This window comes from Chlamydotis macqueenii, chromosome Z (genome assembly GCF_036417535.1).
Source record: "Chlamydotis macqueenii isolate bChlMac1 chromosome Z, bChlMac1.mat, whole genome shotgun sequence".
Taxonomy (NCBI): Eukaryota; Metazoa; Chordata; class Aves; order Otidiformes; family Otididae; genus Chlamydotis; species Chlamydotis macqueenii.
This window is the reverse complement of record NC_141593.1, coordinates 33,476,692-33,491,369: the sequence shown is the minus strand read 5'-3', so window position 1 is coordinate 33,491,369 and position 14,678 is coordinate 33,476,692. Positions and strand designations below refer to the sequence as shown.

At 43.6% G+C, this 14,678-nt stretch overlaps 1 protein-coding gene across 4 annotated transcripts in view; it reads left to right on the top strand.

The window, feature by feature from the left end:
• Window positions 1-4,418: 4,418 nt before the first annotated feature.
• PSIP1 (PC4 and SRSF1 interacting protein 1) overlaps window positions 4,419-14,678 on the top strand; it is a 37,434-nt gene continuing 27,174 nt past the window's right edge. For 3 of the 4 annotated variants that reach the window (XM_086771123.1, XM_086771121.1, XM_086771119.1), the window contains exons 1-4: window positions 4,419-4,556; window positions 5,069-5,252; window positions 6,332-6,408; window positions 11,040-11,178. In XM_086771123.1, coding sequence (XP_086627249.1) covers window positions 5,181-5,252; window positions 6,332-6,408; window positions 11,040-11,178 — 288 coding nt within the window. In that variant the 5' untranslated portion in view covers window positions 4,419-4,556; window positions 5,069-5,180. The remainder of the gene's footprint in view (window positions 4,557-5,068; window positions 5,253-6,331; window positions 6,409-11,039; window positions 11,179-14,678) is intronic. The other variant, XM_086771120.1, reaches the window with a different exon arrangement.

The following is a 14,678-nucleotide window of genomic DNA, read 5'->3' as shown; positions in this document are numbered from 1 at the left end:
TATACCAGGCTCCAGCGACTCTTGAGTTGTGTAAGATGCCGTATTTCTTCAGCACCCATCAGTTTGACAGGCTGCATGTTCTGTACAGCTGCTTATGTAAGTTCTGTTTTCTTATCACTATGAGGAGGAGCTGTGTTGCATTACCTACTCTTAGGTTCTCTAGGTTGCATTCAGTCTGGTAACCCCCTCTCCAGCTTTGGTATGACTGTTCAGTCTGGAAACAAGCAGAATGAAGTCTTAACCTTTCTTTAATTCAGACTTTCGAATCTAAAGATCTCGGATGCTATAACGTAAGAAAATCTACAGAAAAATACTGTTAGCAATTAAAATTAAAGTATAGTTTATATTTATTTATACAGATTTGTATTTATAAAAACATATTAAAATAGTTGGGGTTTTTCTTCTGGTTGGAATTCCCCAACAGGAGCAAAATTAGCCAAAAGATAGTTATTCATGAAGTTAAAATCAGCTTAGATTAACCACAGAGCTGCAGTTGGTCCTCACTCAGGAAAACACTCATATTGAATTCAAACTACAGCTAATTCCTTTGGCTTACAGGTCAGCATGACTTACTTTGTGATTGCAAGTACTGCCATAGCACTTCAGGTGCCCTGTCACTTTTTATTCCAAAGTTGTTTCCTGTGGCTTATAACTGCAAAAATACCACTTTGGGCTAAGATTTTCTGAGATGTGTGTTGAAAAGCGGCCCTGATACTGATGTCCTTGAGGGTACAGACTGAAATTTTATTTGCAAGAGACAAAATGCTCCAGAACACTTTACATGTACTGAGATAAGCCTCAAAACTTCATTTCTAGTTTGTGTCCTCATCTGTATAATTGGATTTTAGCTGTGGTTTTGCTACTTCTGCATCATGCAGTTATTTTAAATTGGGTTTTTTTGTGTGTGTGTGTGCCAAATCAAATAAGTTTTTTGCCTAGGTGCACAAAATTAGAAGATTTCATTATGTTGCATTTCTTTTAATAACAGCATGGCATTTTTTTGCTGATCAAAAATGTGAGAGTGAACTGTTGCCTGATGAGAAGTAAAAAATTGAACATGGTGAAAAACAGCCTTGGCTAATGGAGAAATACAAACTATGGAATAGTATGGAAGCAATCACAGAGATTTAATGCCATGTCTGCAATTTCTTCATTTTGGCACCATAATAGCTTACCAGATAGTGAACCAGTAAGATGAGTTTATCTGCCCAAAATAATATACGTATCATTTTTTACCTTGATTCACAAAAACTACTTTAGACACAATACTGCAAGCGTGTAGCTAAACAAACACCTTTCCTTCCTCCCAGACTGAAAAATATATCTCAAATATACACTGTCTTAGGCATTTTGTCAGAGTTCAAGGAATATTTTGGTCTAAACACTACATATATTCAGGCTGTGTGGGGTTTTGTTTGAAAGGTGGAAACAAATCAGAGTTGTATAACAAATGGAATTCAACATTAACTTACTTCTTATTTTTCAGAGAGTCCTGTTTGTTACGTGTTTAGAAAGAGTGCTTGTTGTTCAAGAAAAAGGAGAGGAGAACATGGTGCTTCGGTGTGGGTCTGGCCTTGGCAGAGCAAGAAGCAACCACTTCACTTGCAGACAGGATACCAAGCGTGCTTCTTTGTGAGGCGACCTAACCCACAGGAACCCTACCCACCTAACCTGCAGGAAATCAGTTGGAACGGCCGTTTCAGACAAGCATGCTCAAGACATACAGCTCCTCACAGGAAGAACTGTTTTTCACCTCTGAAGTTCATTCATGGCTTGTAACAATGCATATCGGTGTACTGACCTCTTCCTCGAGCATTAGGTGGCAGGTCTGTCTGGCTGAAACTCTACATATTCTGTCATGCAAAATGAAACTATTTGCTAAAAGATGCTGATATGGTCCTTGAAGTTTACTAGCGTCAGTTTGGCATGTTACTCTCTTTCAGGTACAATGTCTGGATTGCAAAATACACTTTTTTTTTTTCCTTCTGTTATGTCTTTACTTGAACACTTTGTCTTTAATCTTACATTTACTTAACATGTACATATGAGCCATATAACTTGTTCAAACAGTTTTATTTTTTAAATGTTTGAATCGAATTTTACTTTACTTTTAAAAAAATCCTTCAGTCACTTTTAAAATTTTTAAAGAACACTCTGCTTTTGTATGAAACCAAGTAATCTTGAGTTGCTTCCTTAATTAGGAAAAAAAAAAAGTATTTTCAGATGTTCTTCACTGATTTTGCTACAAGGCACAGAGCTTCTAATTCCTGGGAAATGTCAGAGTTTCAAAGGCTGCGAAAATTAGAATGTCCTCACTGCTTCAAAGCTAAAGTATGAACCGATTTAATCTGATATGGAAGACAAATGTAACTCTGTGCTTAAACAGCGTAGTGATTTAGCTAAGGGAATCTCTAAGATTGTCAGTTCCTGCGTAGCAAAATATTAATATACACAATTTTTGCAGTACTCAACACTTTCTCATTTAGGAAAAAATATGAAACTTTATGTATTGCTGAAATTTGAATGATTCAATGCAGCAAAATACAAACTTCAGTATCTGCCAATGGAGACACAATTTCTACCCGTGTCAAATCTTTATCTTCCTCTGAATAGTTCTAGATATACAGTCTACCTTAGGCTTAATTTTTTTAAACAACTTTTGTGCCAAGTGGTCATCCATTTGTGCATGGGAAGAAAGGGGTTTTTTTTCCCTGTTTAGAGAGTGGGTTTTCCTGTTTAATATGGTGATGATCTTCTATTTTCTGACGAGCTCTTGCCTAACTCTGACTGGCTTGGAAAACTGTGGTTTGTTCCTGCTCAACACAGATGGAGTGAAGTTTTGCAGTTAACATTTATAAGTGACCATTTTGCATTTGAGAAGAGAGCCTACAAGCAAGCACAGCTTGCTCTGTGGCATCTGCAACGGGTGTTTGGGGCCCGCCTTCAGTTTCGGTATCAAAACTGAAAGCAGCAAGATGATTCTTCTCAACAAGGACTTATCTTTGCGTGCAAGTAGCACGGAGAGCAGCTGCCAGAAAACTGGCATGTAAAACTTGTGGATCAGGCCAAACACCGAAGATGAGCACTCAAGCCCCTGTGATAAAATATAATTCTGAAAGAAGTAACTTTTTGTGCCACTACTCTTACGGCTTTTTGCTGTTTTTGGCTCCCCCTGTTAGCACAACCATACTGTACAGTGACTTGCAGGTAGTGCTGTGTGGGACCATCAGACGGGGCCAAAGTCATGGAGAGCTGGCTAATTTTCAGCACGGAGGGAGAACTAGAACTAGGCACAACAGGAAAGGTAGGCAGGGAAAAAGAGGCCGTTGAGTTAAAATCTGTCTCTGAGGTCTTCTGTTTGAAGAAAGGTATTTGTGGGGGAAAGCGTGGAGAGGATGGACGTGTCTGATGCACTCAGCAAGGAGACCATCGGGCAGGCAGAAACGGAAGGAGAGTGCAGGGGCTGGAATGCTGGGAGAGGAGCTAGCTTAATTCTGACAGATAAACAAGCCAGGAGGGCATGGATGTGGAGAGGACAAGGAGAGTGACACAAAGGCTGAATTTACTGTAATCCCAGGAAAAAAAAAAAAAAGAAAAAAAGAAAAACCCACCACAGAACAGGACCTAATGGCAACGAAGGTGTGGGTAAGAACTCTCTCTGCAGACTGAAACTGTGGGGTGCTGGATGATGGGGGAAGTGGAGCCATCGAGAAAAATAAGCAGGCGAGAGGAACACGGGTGTCTTTGGGGGCCTCTGTACCAGGGCTCCTGTCCCGGGAGGAACACAAAGGGGCCAGCGGGGACGAACACATGCATCCATTGTACCAGCGAGGCTGATGACAATGGGCTACTTCCAGCCTGCCAATAGGGCGACATTCCCGGCCGGGCAGGGCGGCGGCCCCAGGCCATGGGCTGAAGCGTGGGTGAAAACGAGCAGCGGGGACGGGAGCGGCGCACGGCCCTGGGCCAGGCGCGTCACCGGCGGAGCCAGGGAGCGTCGGCCCGCGCCCGCCCGCCGCGCCGCCGCCGGCGTCACCCGATGCGGCTCGCCCCACTCGTGAGGGAGCGCGCAGGGGTGCCCGCGGCCGCTGCCCGGCAAGGTCGAGGTAACAGGTCACCACCCGGCTGCCTCGCCTCGCCCCCGCCCCCCGCCGCCGCTGCAACCGAGGGCGGCCCGCCGGGCCGCGCCGCGCCGGCTCCGCCCCCTCCACCTCCTTCTCCTCCCTCCTCCCCGCCCGCAGCGCCGGGGCCGCCCCGCCTCCGCGGAAGGGGGATTAAACCACTGTCGCGGCTGAGGGGAGAGCGGGTGCGTAAGGCTCCCTCTCTCCGGGCGGTCGGGCGATCGACTGATTTCTTCTCGTTGTGCTTCCGTTTGTCTTCAAACGCGGAGCCGGGAGCCCAGCCGTCTGTTTTCGGCAGGGCCTCCTCTCATTCCCCGCCCGACGCCTCCCGCCGCCTGCTTGCGGCGTGCCGGTTGGTACTGCCCCGCCTGGCGGGAGGAGGGAGCGCGGCGGTGTCTCCCGCGGTGGCGGCGGCTGCTGCTGCTGCAGGCGGAGGTAGGCTGCGGACCGGGCGCCAACGCGGTAGGTAGCGAGGCGCCAAACCGCCGCGGCTGAGGGGACAGAGGGCGGGCCGGGCGAGTTTCGCTCCCGCACCCTCAGCCCCGTTTCCGCGCCATCACGCCTTGTATGCGGGGGGCCGGGCGGGCGGGCGGCGCAGCCGTGTGGCGGGAGCCGTGCTGGCTGGGGAAGGGGGAGCTTCGGCCGAGCCGAGCCGAGCCGAGCCGTGTGTGCGCGGGGGCGAGCGAGCGTGGGCTGGCGCTCCTGGCTGCGTGCGGCCCGGTGCGGCCCGCGTGGGTACGTGTGTGGCGTCGGTGCCGCGAACGCGCTACGCGTGGGGGCCGCGGGCGCGACCGTTGGGCGTCGCGGGGGGCTTTCGGCGGGGGTGCAGGGTGGGCGCGGCGTCCCCGGCTGCCGGCCGGGGTTGTGGGGGGCGCCGCCCGCCCTTGCGGAGCGCGGTACTGATGTCCCCTCGTCCCCGCTCCCCCGCCCCGCTGTGTTTATCCCAGCAGCGGCACCTCGGGCGGCTGGCAGCGCCTCGGTGGCGGGGACTGGAGGTGCAGACCCCTCCCCTCGGCCCAATTCGCCCGGCGGCAACAGGCGTCACCTCGGTGAGAAAACATGAGCCGAGATTTCAAACCCGGAGACTTGATCTTTGCCAAGATGAAAGGTTACCCGCATTGGCCAGCCAGGGTAAGGCACCCCCTCCTTTCTCGTCCCCCCCCTCCCCGCCCCGCGCTATGCCTGTCCCTGCTGTCCCGGGACTCCCCTCCTGCTGCCCCAGCTCTGGGTCGCAAGAAGCGTTTTAAAACACCTGTGGAGAGAGCGATGCGATCAAAGCGCCGGGCGCCTTCAGCCGCCCCTCGTATGAGGGCAGGGTAGCGCTCCCGCCGTGGGAGGTGACTTGTGAACCACATCGCGGATCCCGTGCTCTACTTTGCTTTGCCCTGTGGTCGCCTGTAAACAGTAGCCTGCTCTAGTAGTCGTTAGCTCTCCCAATTTGCATAATTTCACTTTTAGAAATGAAGACTGTATGGTAGCATGACGCTAGAGCTGTGCAAGCACCTAACTGTACAAAAATACAGTTCCCAAGTAACCGTACTCTTTTGAGAAAAGAAAAACACAAAGTTATGGCAAAGTTTCTCTTTACTTTTAAAGTTAGCTGTTCCTATGGCACTTCCCGTAGAATAAGCTTAGTGCATGTGGTAAGTTATCTAGTCCTTTTTTGCATTCTTCCTGCACCCTTGGAAGAGGCATGGCAAGTTCTGTAACTGCTGTAGGTCGTGTGATGGTTGTGAGGATGCAGATAAAAAGTCGACTAATTAGGAGATACTTAGCTAAGATGCTGGCTTAAGAATTGTTTTCTAAAAAGTTCATTAACCTTTCATTTTTGTAGCACTTGGCATTCAGACTTCGGCAAGTTACCAACTCAGCATAAAAGGAAGTTTTGCTGTCACTTGTGCTGAAGCAGAGGAGGCATTTGGATGGAGTTGAATTGTGTTTTTTACCTGTAGCACATTATGTCTCCTTTTAAAGAAGGTGGTCATGTGCAAAATGTTGTTGCAGCACGAGAAGTGGTGTTGCTTCCTATCGTTGCTAATACTGTCTTTGGTTCTGCTATGTTTTTTAACATACAGTTAAAAAGAGATCGAGACCTGCTTTACTTTTCTGTAGCTTCTTTTTTTTCTTTTTTTAATACTTGACACTTTTATTTCCTCCTAGACTGTTCTTAACTGTTACTTGACTTGAATTATGGTTTGTCTTTTCTTCAGGTGGATGAAGTTCCTGATGGAGCAGTAAAGCCTCCTACGAATAAAATGCCCATTTTCTTTTTTGGCACCCATGAGACGTAAGTCCTTTATATTTAAGGGTCCTGTTTTTTTCATTATAGAATGCCATGACAAGAAGCTAAGGGCTTGTCTGAATTTAGTATATTTTAAACTATAGTATTCAGTAGCAGACCAACTCTTCCTAAATTAACCTCTTTTGACAAGACTTGCTTGTCTAACATTTGTTCAAGGTATTCAACAGAATGGTAGACTGTAACTGTACTGTGTACACTTTCCTTGTCAGAAGAAAAAAGAAAAATCTTACCCACAGTGTTATGACTGATAGGTTTTTTTTTCTTCAGTAATGGACCTTAATTATGGTCCTATATTCCTCAAAATTCTCGACAATATATGCTCAAAGAAAGTGAAATAAGGCTGATAACAGTGAAATAGGCAAAATCTGAGAAACTGACAACTAATCATCTACTGGGTTTCTTTTGTTTCTGTTTTTCTGGAGAGGTTTGGGGTTGTGGGCATTGGGGTTTTATAAGATCTGGAGGGAAATACTGGGAAATGCGGTTAGCTTTATACTTGTCAGCCTGCAAAATGTTTATCTTTGGGTACTCTCAGCAATACTTTTTGTGATCATACAACATTTGCTTTGAGGAACTATGTTTCTTTCACTACTAAATTTGATTCTAAACATGCTGGGTTTTATGCAGTTCTGTCTCTTTGAAAATTATTGTGCTACTTTGTAGCATGACTGGTTGTCCTATTTTAGGTTTCTAAGACTTCAAATTCAGTGCTACGTTTGTTGACTGATTTGTTTAAAACAAAAACAAACAAACAAAAAACAACAACAACAAAAAAACCCCCAAACCAATAAAACAGAAAAACAACAAAAACCAAACCACAAAAAAAAGGAACCAAAACTTATGATGGTATATTTTTAGTTCTGTTATTTCTATTAATAAAATGGCAAATGGTGTGTAAGCAGGTCAAAGATAGAAGTTATGTATACAAATACTCTGTTTCTTGCATTTTGTGGAAAGGTCTTGTTTTTTTTCTTCAACTTATTAAAAATCTACTGAAGTCTCTTTAATCTAGTACTTCGCATCCATCTTTTAGTAAGCCATGTAAAGACAGGATACATTGCCCTGTTGAATTAAAGAGTAAGCATCCTCTACACTCTGACATAACTTGTTACTTGGTTCTTTTTGTAAGAAGTTATTTACCTGTGAAAAAGATTTCTATATGCTTTGCTTATACACCCATGCATTTCTTTAATTGTTTTGACCTTTCAATAGATCTTTCAATGGCTAAGTTTTTGTAGTTTGGGGTTTTTTTTATGTGCATAGTTCCGTGAGTAAAGAGGAGTTCCTGGAATTTGATTCAAGGTTGCAAGGTTTGAATCTTGTCCCCTTTTTTTTTTTTTTTTTTTTCTTATGATCATTTTAAACAATGAAGCAAGCTACTTTTTTCTTTCTTTTGGGTTGTTGTTGTTGTTTTTGTTTTTCCCCCCACCTAAATTTTTTTTTGGCAGCTGAAAACACAATATTGCTTTGATCCTGCCCTTGGTAATACGTATCATTCTGGGTTGTACTGGAGTTATGTGCAGTTGTAAAAAAGTTCAGGGACACAGATTGAATATAAGGCAGAAAGAAGTAACTCCTTCTCAAAATTTGCAAAATACCTTTGCAAATTTTGAGAAGCATCGTGGCCAATTTTAAGTTTAGCTTGGGCTCCGAAGACATGCATGGGTTTAGAAGTCATCTTTTTTTTTTTTTTTTTTTTTTTTTTTTTTTTTTTAATGGAATTTACATGGGTAAATTTGAAATGTCTGTTCCTTGCTCTTTGATATTCTTACAAAATAAAGACTTACTGTCATCTTCTTTTTGTTAAGCAGTAGGTCCAGGGTTACTACATTTCAGAGATCTGTACAATATAAGGAAACTTCTTGTCTCAGTTTCATATGCATTGCAAAGTACAGGATGTTCCGTGACCCAGCTATCTTGTGGCATTTGTTCTTTAAGCATGGCACTTACATTGTGCTCCTTAGAGTGGTAACAGATGAAACTCCCATGCTTCTTGAGCTTCCTTATTGTTACTTACAGCAACTACCTGTAAGTAACTGTAGGAAAGAGCAGATCAGGCAAAAAAGAGAACCCTGTTCCATGGCATCAAATTTTGTTTAAGTTTATAGCTGTAAATAGTGACTTAGTGATCTGTCATGAATTAGGTGGAGCTACCAATTTTCTGTAATTTTTCATAGGAATTAAAATAAATTTGGGAAACTTGATCTCTGCTGTCCTTCTCACAGTTTGAGTTACACACCTGTGCAAAGTTAGACACTATCTTCAGTTAGACACTAACTTCATGCTAGTAGTCTGTACATATACAGCGTATTTTACTCTAAGTAGTGTCAACTCAAAATCCAGATAATGAGTTAAATCATGATAAAAAGTCCTTCTGTATACAGGATGACGTTTTCTAGCTGTGTGGACAGTTACAGTAGGAAAGGGGGTATTATGGGGAACAATGAAAACAAGATGGCTTTAGAATAATTGTTACTTGATTTTTAGCAATAATATTAATTCAATTTTGCACATTACTATAAACCAAATATAAACTTGTACTTTGCTACTGTTGATTTTTCCCTAAGTTTTGTCACAACTAAATGTGTTGCTGTCTGTGTGCAGTGAACAGATATATGCTTCTTAACATATGTTTTGGGAATTTGGTTGAGATTTGTTTTGGTTTTTTTTCCATACTGTCTTAATGCAGCAGCAGTACCCTTTCCTAAAAGAAAGTAATAAAATAGATACTGTTTTAGTAAAAGCTTTATTTGGATCTGTTGTGGCATTAATCACATCCGTGCAAATTTTGGTTGGTCACAAACAAACAGAAGGTAATGCTGAACTGTAGTTTCTGGGCTCTGTATATTAGGGTAATATCTCTTCATTTGATTTTCTTATTCCTTTTTGGTTTTGGTACATGGGGATTTAACTACAACAACCCATTAATCTACATGACCTTTTCAGAGTAACTGGTTCCTGGTGTTTTTCAAAACCTGAGCAATGTGAGTAGAGGCTTACGGACCTTTGAAAAATGCTTCCTTCAGGAGGCAGGGAAGAGAGGAGGCAATGTTTCCTTTTCTGTCTCGCTCCCCATCATTTTGGTCTGGCTAAGTAGGCTTTGCAGGTGCATGTTTCCCACACTGGCTGAATCTTCTCTAATCATGTCTTGCAAAGAAGTGGATGATTTGCAGTCTAGTCTGTCACAGTGGCTGACTTAATACTTTTGCAAACATAGATGAGTGCTGTACTGCTGGAGTATGAAATGCTTAAGCTTTCTAGATGATGACATGCTCTGTTGGTTTTTTTGGGTTTTTTTTGGTTTTTTTTTTTTTGTTTGGTAGGGTGTAAGTCTCAAGTCGCTCTTTTTAAAGATGATGAAGGAAATAGGGGAGTGGAGCTTACTTTAGTCGTTACTTTAGAAAGCAAGTATCTACAACTTCTCAAGTTTTTTTTTGTTCTAACATACATACAATCAGACAAAGCTATGTCTAGGCACAGAGTGAAAATAAGAATGTACCACCAAAGCATTGTCTTTTTCTGTTAGCAGCATATGGATTGCACAGTGAAATTCTAACTTGAAAGGTCATGAATGTAGAGTAGGAATTAAGTGGTCTTTGATGTTCTTCAGCATAAACCAGAATATTGATTTTCAGCAATATGTTACCTTGTTTTCCCAAGTATAGCTTTGAGAAGCTAGTAGTGTGGATGCTATGACTTCGTTTGAGAAAAGCCACTAGGCTAAAAGCTTTAATTACACAGTTTACAGTGGGAATAGTGCTATGCAGGAGTGTTGTTTCTTTGTCTGACAAAGATACTCAGGCAGTATTAAGACTTATACTACAAGACTAGCTTAAATAAAAATCCTTTTTTTTTTTTTCCATGTTTACTTCATCAATAGAAGGATTGGGGAGAAAACTTAAAATAAGGAACAGTTTAAAGTTTTTATGGCTAAGTTCAATAAATCAAGTGATGAGGTCCTGTTGTCACGCACTGAAAAACTACTGAATTAATCCTGTATTACATAGCATACTTACAAAGACGTGGGCAGTCAGGGTATTCAAGTGGATGCTTTTTGGTGTCCAATACACTAAAAGTTATTCTTAAATTTTCCATTTTAATTGGATTACTTTTAATGTAATGACTTTGAAAGATTTTCTTTGTTAGCTTGGAGCCATTTCTTCTTTAAAGTGTTCTGTTACCTTACATTGTCCAGATTCAAGGGTTCTTTATCCTTTGTATTTAAGCCTGTTTGGTTTTTGTTTTGTTTTTTCTAGAGAGGCAATTGCTCTTTGTTTTTTTGCAAGGTGCGCACTTTTTAATTGTTCTGGTTCATGGTAGTTGGTTTTCCTATCAGCTGTGCTCTTCAGATGCAGCATTGGCTGTTTCTTGTCCAGACACTCAACACCCTGGGAAGGAGGGGGTCCATATGTGTGGTGGCAGTAATGGAGAACTTAGGCTATTGAAGGCAAAAGTTGAGAAAACCAAAGAATGCTTATGCAGAAGAACTAATTGTTGCAGTAGTAATGAATTTCATATCTTAATAACATTTGGTGTTTACTTCTCCTTTGAAAAGACTAATAATTGAAAACGTGAATTTTTGTTCTTTTTGTTCTTTCTCTCTTTCTTTCCTTAAGGGCATTTTTGGGACCGAAGGACATATTCCCTTACTCTGAAAATAAAGATAAATACGGCAAACCAAATAAAAGAAAGGGTTTTAATGAAGGCTTGTGGGAAATCGACAACAATCCCAAAGTGAAGTTCTCTCATCAGCAGGTAAGTTATGCCAGGCCTGCAAATCTTTATTGCTATACTACTGGGAGAAAAAAAATGGCACTGAGTGTTTCCCTGCTGAATTATTGCTGTCATTCAACTGCAGGTTATATACAGTTTTGGGGGCTTTAAAAAAAGTTATATTTTATTTTATTTTTCATTGATCTTTTAGTTATTAATAGCATAAGAGTTGGGGGGCTGTTGTTTATCTGGGGATATCTTTTTCTTACAGTAGGGTTGTGAGGGATCATGTTGACAGCTTCAGGACACAAGGCTAAAATTTTAATGCTTTTTACAGTACACATCAAGTTTTACTTGTAACTGTATATATATACTTATTTATTTATACTCATAACTATCTATTCCTAAGATACGTACCTTTGGAACCGTACAACCATGTTTGAAAAGTGGTCTTTTTTTGAGTCTCAGTCACTCTATTTCTTTCTGTCCTCTAAACCCAGGTGCTTCTCTCCTCAAGTATCTTTGTAAGATTTCAGTTCATACTTTTTTAGCATACAGTATTTGCCTTCTAGTAGGTTGGAACCAATGTGATGTTTTTCTTTTGCCTACAAACTGTCACATGACTTGTTTGATTCAATTTTTGCCTGTTGGTAGTCCCTTGTTTCTTGCCTTCTTGGTAAATCTTCCAAGCTTAAACTGGAGCTATGCAGCACTACTCATAAAAAGACTCAATTTTAATCTAAAGACAAAGAAATTATCTTGCTTCTTTTGTCTTTGCCTACCTTCTCTGAACATTCTGTAGCCACTGGGTGTGGCTGTGTATGCTGGACCCTGGTCATGTATTGGGACCTCTAGGCAATGCTGCAGTAATAATAAAAATAAATTTTTATCTTTTGATATTACTTACTGCTCTTACATGACATGCCAGATTTGCCATTTCAGCACCAGTTAATCCCTGCTTCATGAGATCTCTTTCCAGTTAGAAACACCAGTAACTTGGGGTAAGATTGGATAAAGAGTTAAGGAGTTTCTGAAGTAGAGTCAAGAAATGAGGTGATGTGCTCAAGATGTACATCTTTTCTGCTCTGGGATGTGGAAAGTGGGAAGGACTGTATTAATAATGGACAGATTCTTTCTGCTACCATGAAATATGAGTCAGTATACCTTCTCGCTGTTTTCTTTGTGACAGTTTGAGACATGCTCTGTGGATGGCTGAGGCAGTTGTGAACTGTAACTGAGTTGCATGTTACCAGTGATTCTAACAAGGTGGAAATCTGGGTATAAACAATCAACAGTTACAAGCTCATCTAATCTTTTATTTCACAGCAGGAATCAGTAACTTCAGTTACGCAGTGCTCTGGGTTGCTTTCATAGCATCTCAGACTGATTGGAAGTACACAAAACATGCTGCCAAGAGATGCATACAGACTGTTTTCTTAGTCTAGCAGCTTTTCTGTGGGGTAGTCCTTTCCAGGTTTTGAGTTCAGTGGCAGTGACAGGACCAGAGGCAATGGGCGTCAAAGCAGTAGGTGAAATGTAGGAGGCTTCCTCTGAACACCAGGATGCACTTTTTCACTGTGAGGGTGTTGTAGTTTAGCCCCGCTCAGGACCAAACTGTGCAGTCTCTCACTTGCTCCCCCCACCCTCTGAGGGAACAGGGAGAGATAACATAAGAAAAAGGGTTTGAGGTAAGGACAGAGAGATCCTTAAAGCTACTGTTACAGGCAAAACAGACTTGACTTGGGGAAAACTATTTGTTTATTATTAAAAACAAAGAAGGATAATGAGAAAGCAAAAAAAAAACTTCCCCCCACCACTCCCTCTTCCTGGGCTTAAATTTAATGTCAATTATCTCTGCCTCCTTCCCTGCCCTGAGTGGTACAGGGGGGAGCAAGGAATGGGGGTTATGGTCAGTTCATCAGATGTTGCTTTATGCCGCTCCTTTTTCCTCAGGGGAAGAACTCCTTACGTTCCTCCCCTGCTCCAGCGTGGGGTCTGTCGCATGGGCTACAGTCCTTCATGAACTGCTCCAGTAGTTCCACAGGGAGCAGTCCTCTGGAACAGCAGCCCCAGCGTGGGCCCTCCGTGGGCCACAGCCTCCTTTGAGCATCCGCCTGCCCCGGCGTGAGGTCCTCCCCAGGCTGCAGGTGGATCTCTGCTCCTCCATGAGCCTCCATGGGCTGCAGGGGCACAGCCGGCCTCACCATGGGCTGCAGAGGAATCTCAGCCAGGAGCAGCATTACTCCTTCCCCTCCTTCTTTACTGATCTTGGTGTCTGCAGCCGTTCCTCTCACAAAAATTATTCACAATCAGCTCAGGCAGATGCCTGTCAGGTTCTTGTCACATCTCCTCTCCACTTCTTGCAGCCGGGCCGGGCTGAGTTGGGCCCAGACAGCTGCCTGGCGGGAGGCCAGAGGGTAACGCCCACGAGGCTCACACCTCCCCCTCTCTGCCCCTGCTTCAGCTTCTTCACATTTTTTTTTTTTTTTAATTTTATTTTTCCCCTTTTAAAATACGTTATTGCAGAGGCGTTATCAGGGAACTTTCTGCTACCAGTTGGCTTGGCCCTGGCCAGTGGCATGTCTTCCCTAGGCCCGGCAGAGTCCACTGGGCAAAAGGGGACTTCTAGCAGCTTCTTACAGATGCTGCCACTGTAGCCCCCCCCTCACTAAGCAAAACCAGCACAGAGGGTGACCAAGCACTGGCGCAGGCTTCCCAGGAAGGTTGCGGTGTCTCCATCCTTGGAGATACTAAAATTTGAAATTGGCTTCTGAGGCCCTCACCTTCCCATCTTTGCCAAAAAGGGGTATGGCACAGGCAATAAGACACTCATGTTGGGAAGTTTGGCACAATTTAGCCAGTTCACATAGCTTTTTATGACTGATTCTGGTAATGAGAAACAAAGACAAACAAACACTTGGGGAAACACACCTCAGCTTTCCTCCGGCCACCTCTGGTCTCCTGTCCCCTCACTGCACATTACAGTCAGTCCTTTGGGTGAGGTGTTGGCAGTGCAGGAGACTGCAGCTGGTGTGTAGCAGTTACTTTGCTTTTGCTGTTCCTTGTTTCTTACTCAGCTGCTTGGGCATAGGCTTCTCCACAGGCTGCAGTTCCCTCAGAGCTGTCCCTTCTGTTCCTCTCTGCCCCTGCTCAGGCAACTTCTCTGGGCTGGAGCCTGGCGTGGGTGACTCCTTGTGTGCCTCCTCTTTCCAGTGTCCCTCCTGCCCTGGCGCCTCTCTTGGTTCGGTGTCCCTCATGCCCTGCACACGCGTCGTGTCTGTGTGTCAGCATTGCCCTCTGTCAGCATCTGTCCTGCCCTTCTCCTGGATGGCTCTCTTTCACATGGTTGTGCTGGCAGAAGGGTAATGCGCAGGCTGGTGTGTGGGGATGGGTCCCTTTGCCTGTGGCCGAGCCAGCTGGGACAGGTTTTGACCCCCCCCAGCTAGGTTCCACACAGGTCATCAGACACTTGCCAGCTGTTTTCCATGGTGCAGAGTGTTAGAGAAGATCAGTGTAGGCAGTGAGTTATCTTGAAAGTGAAG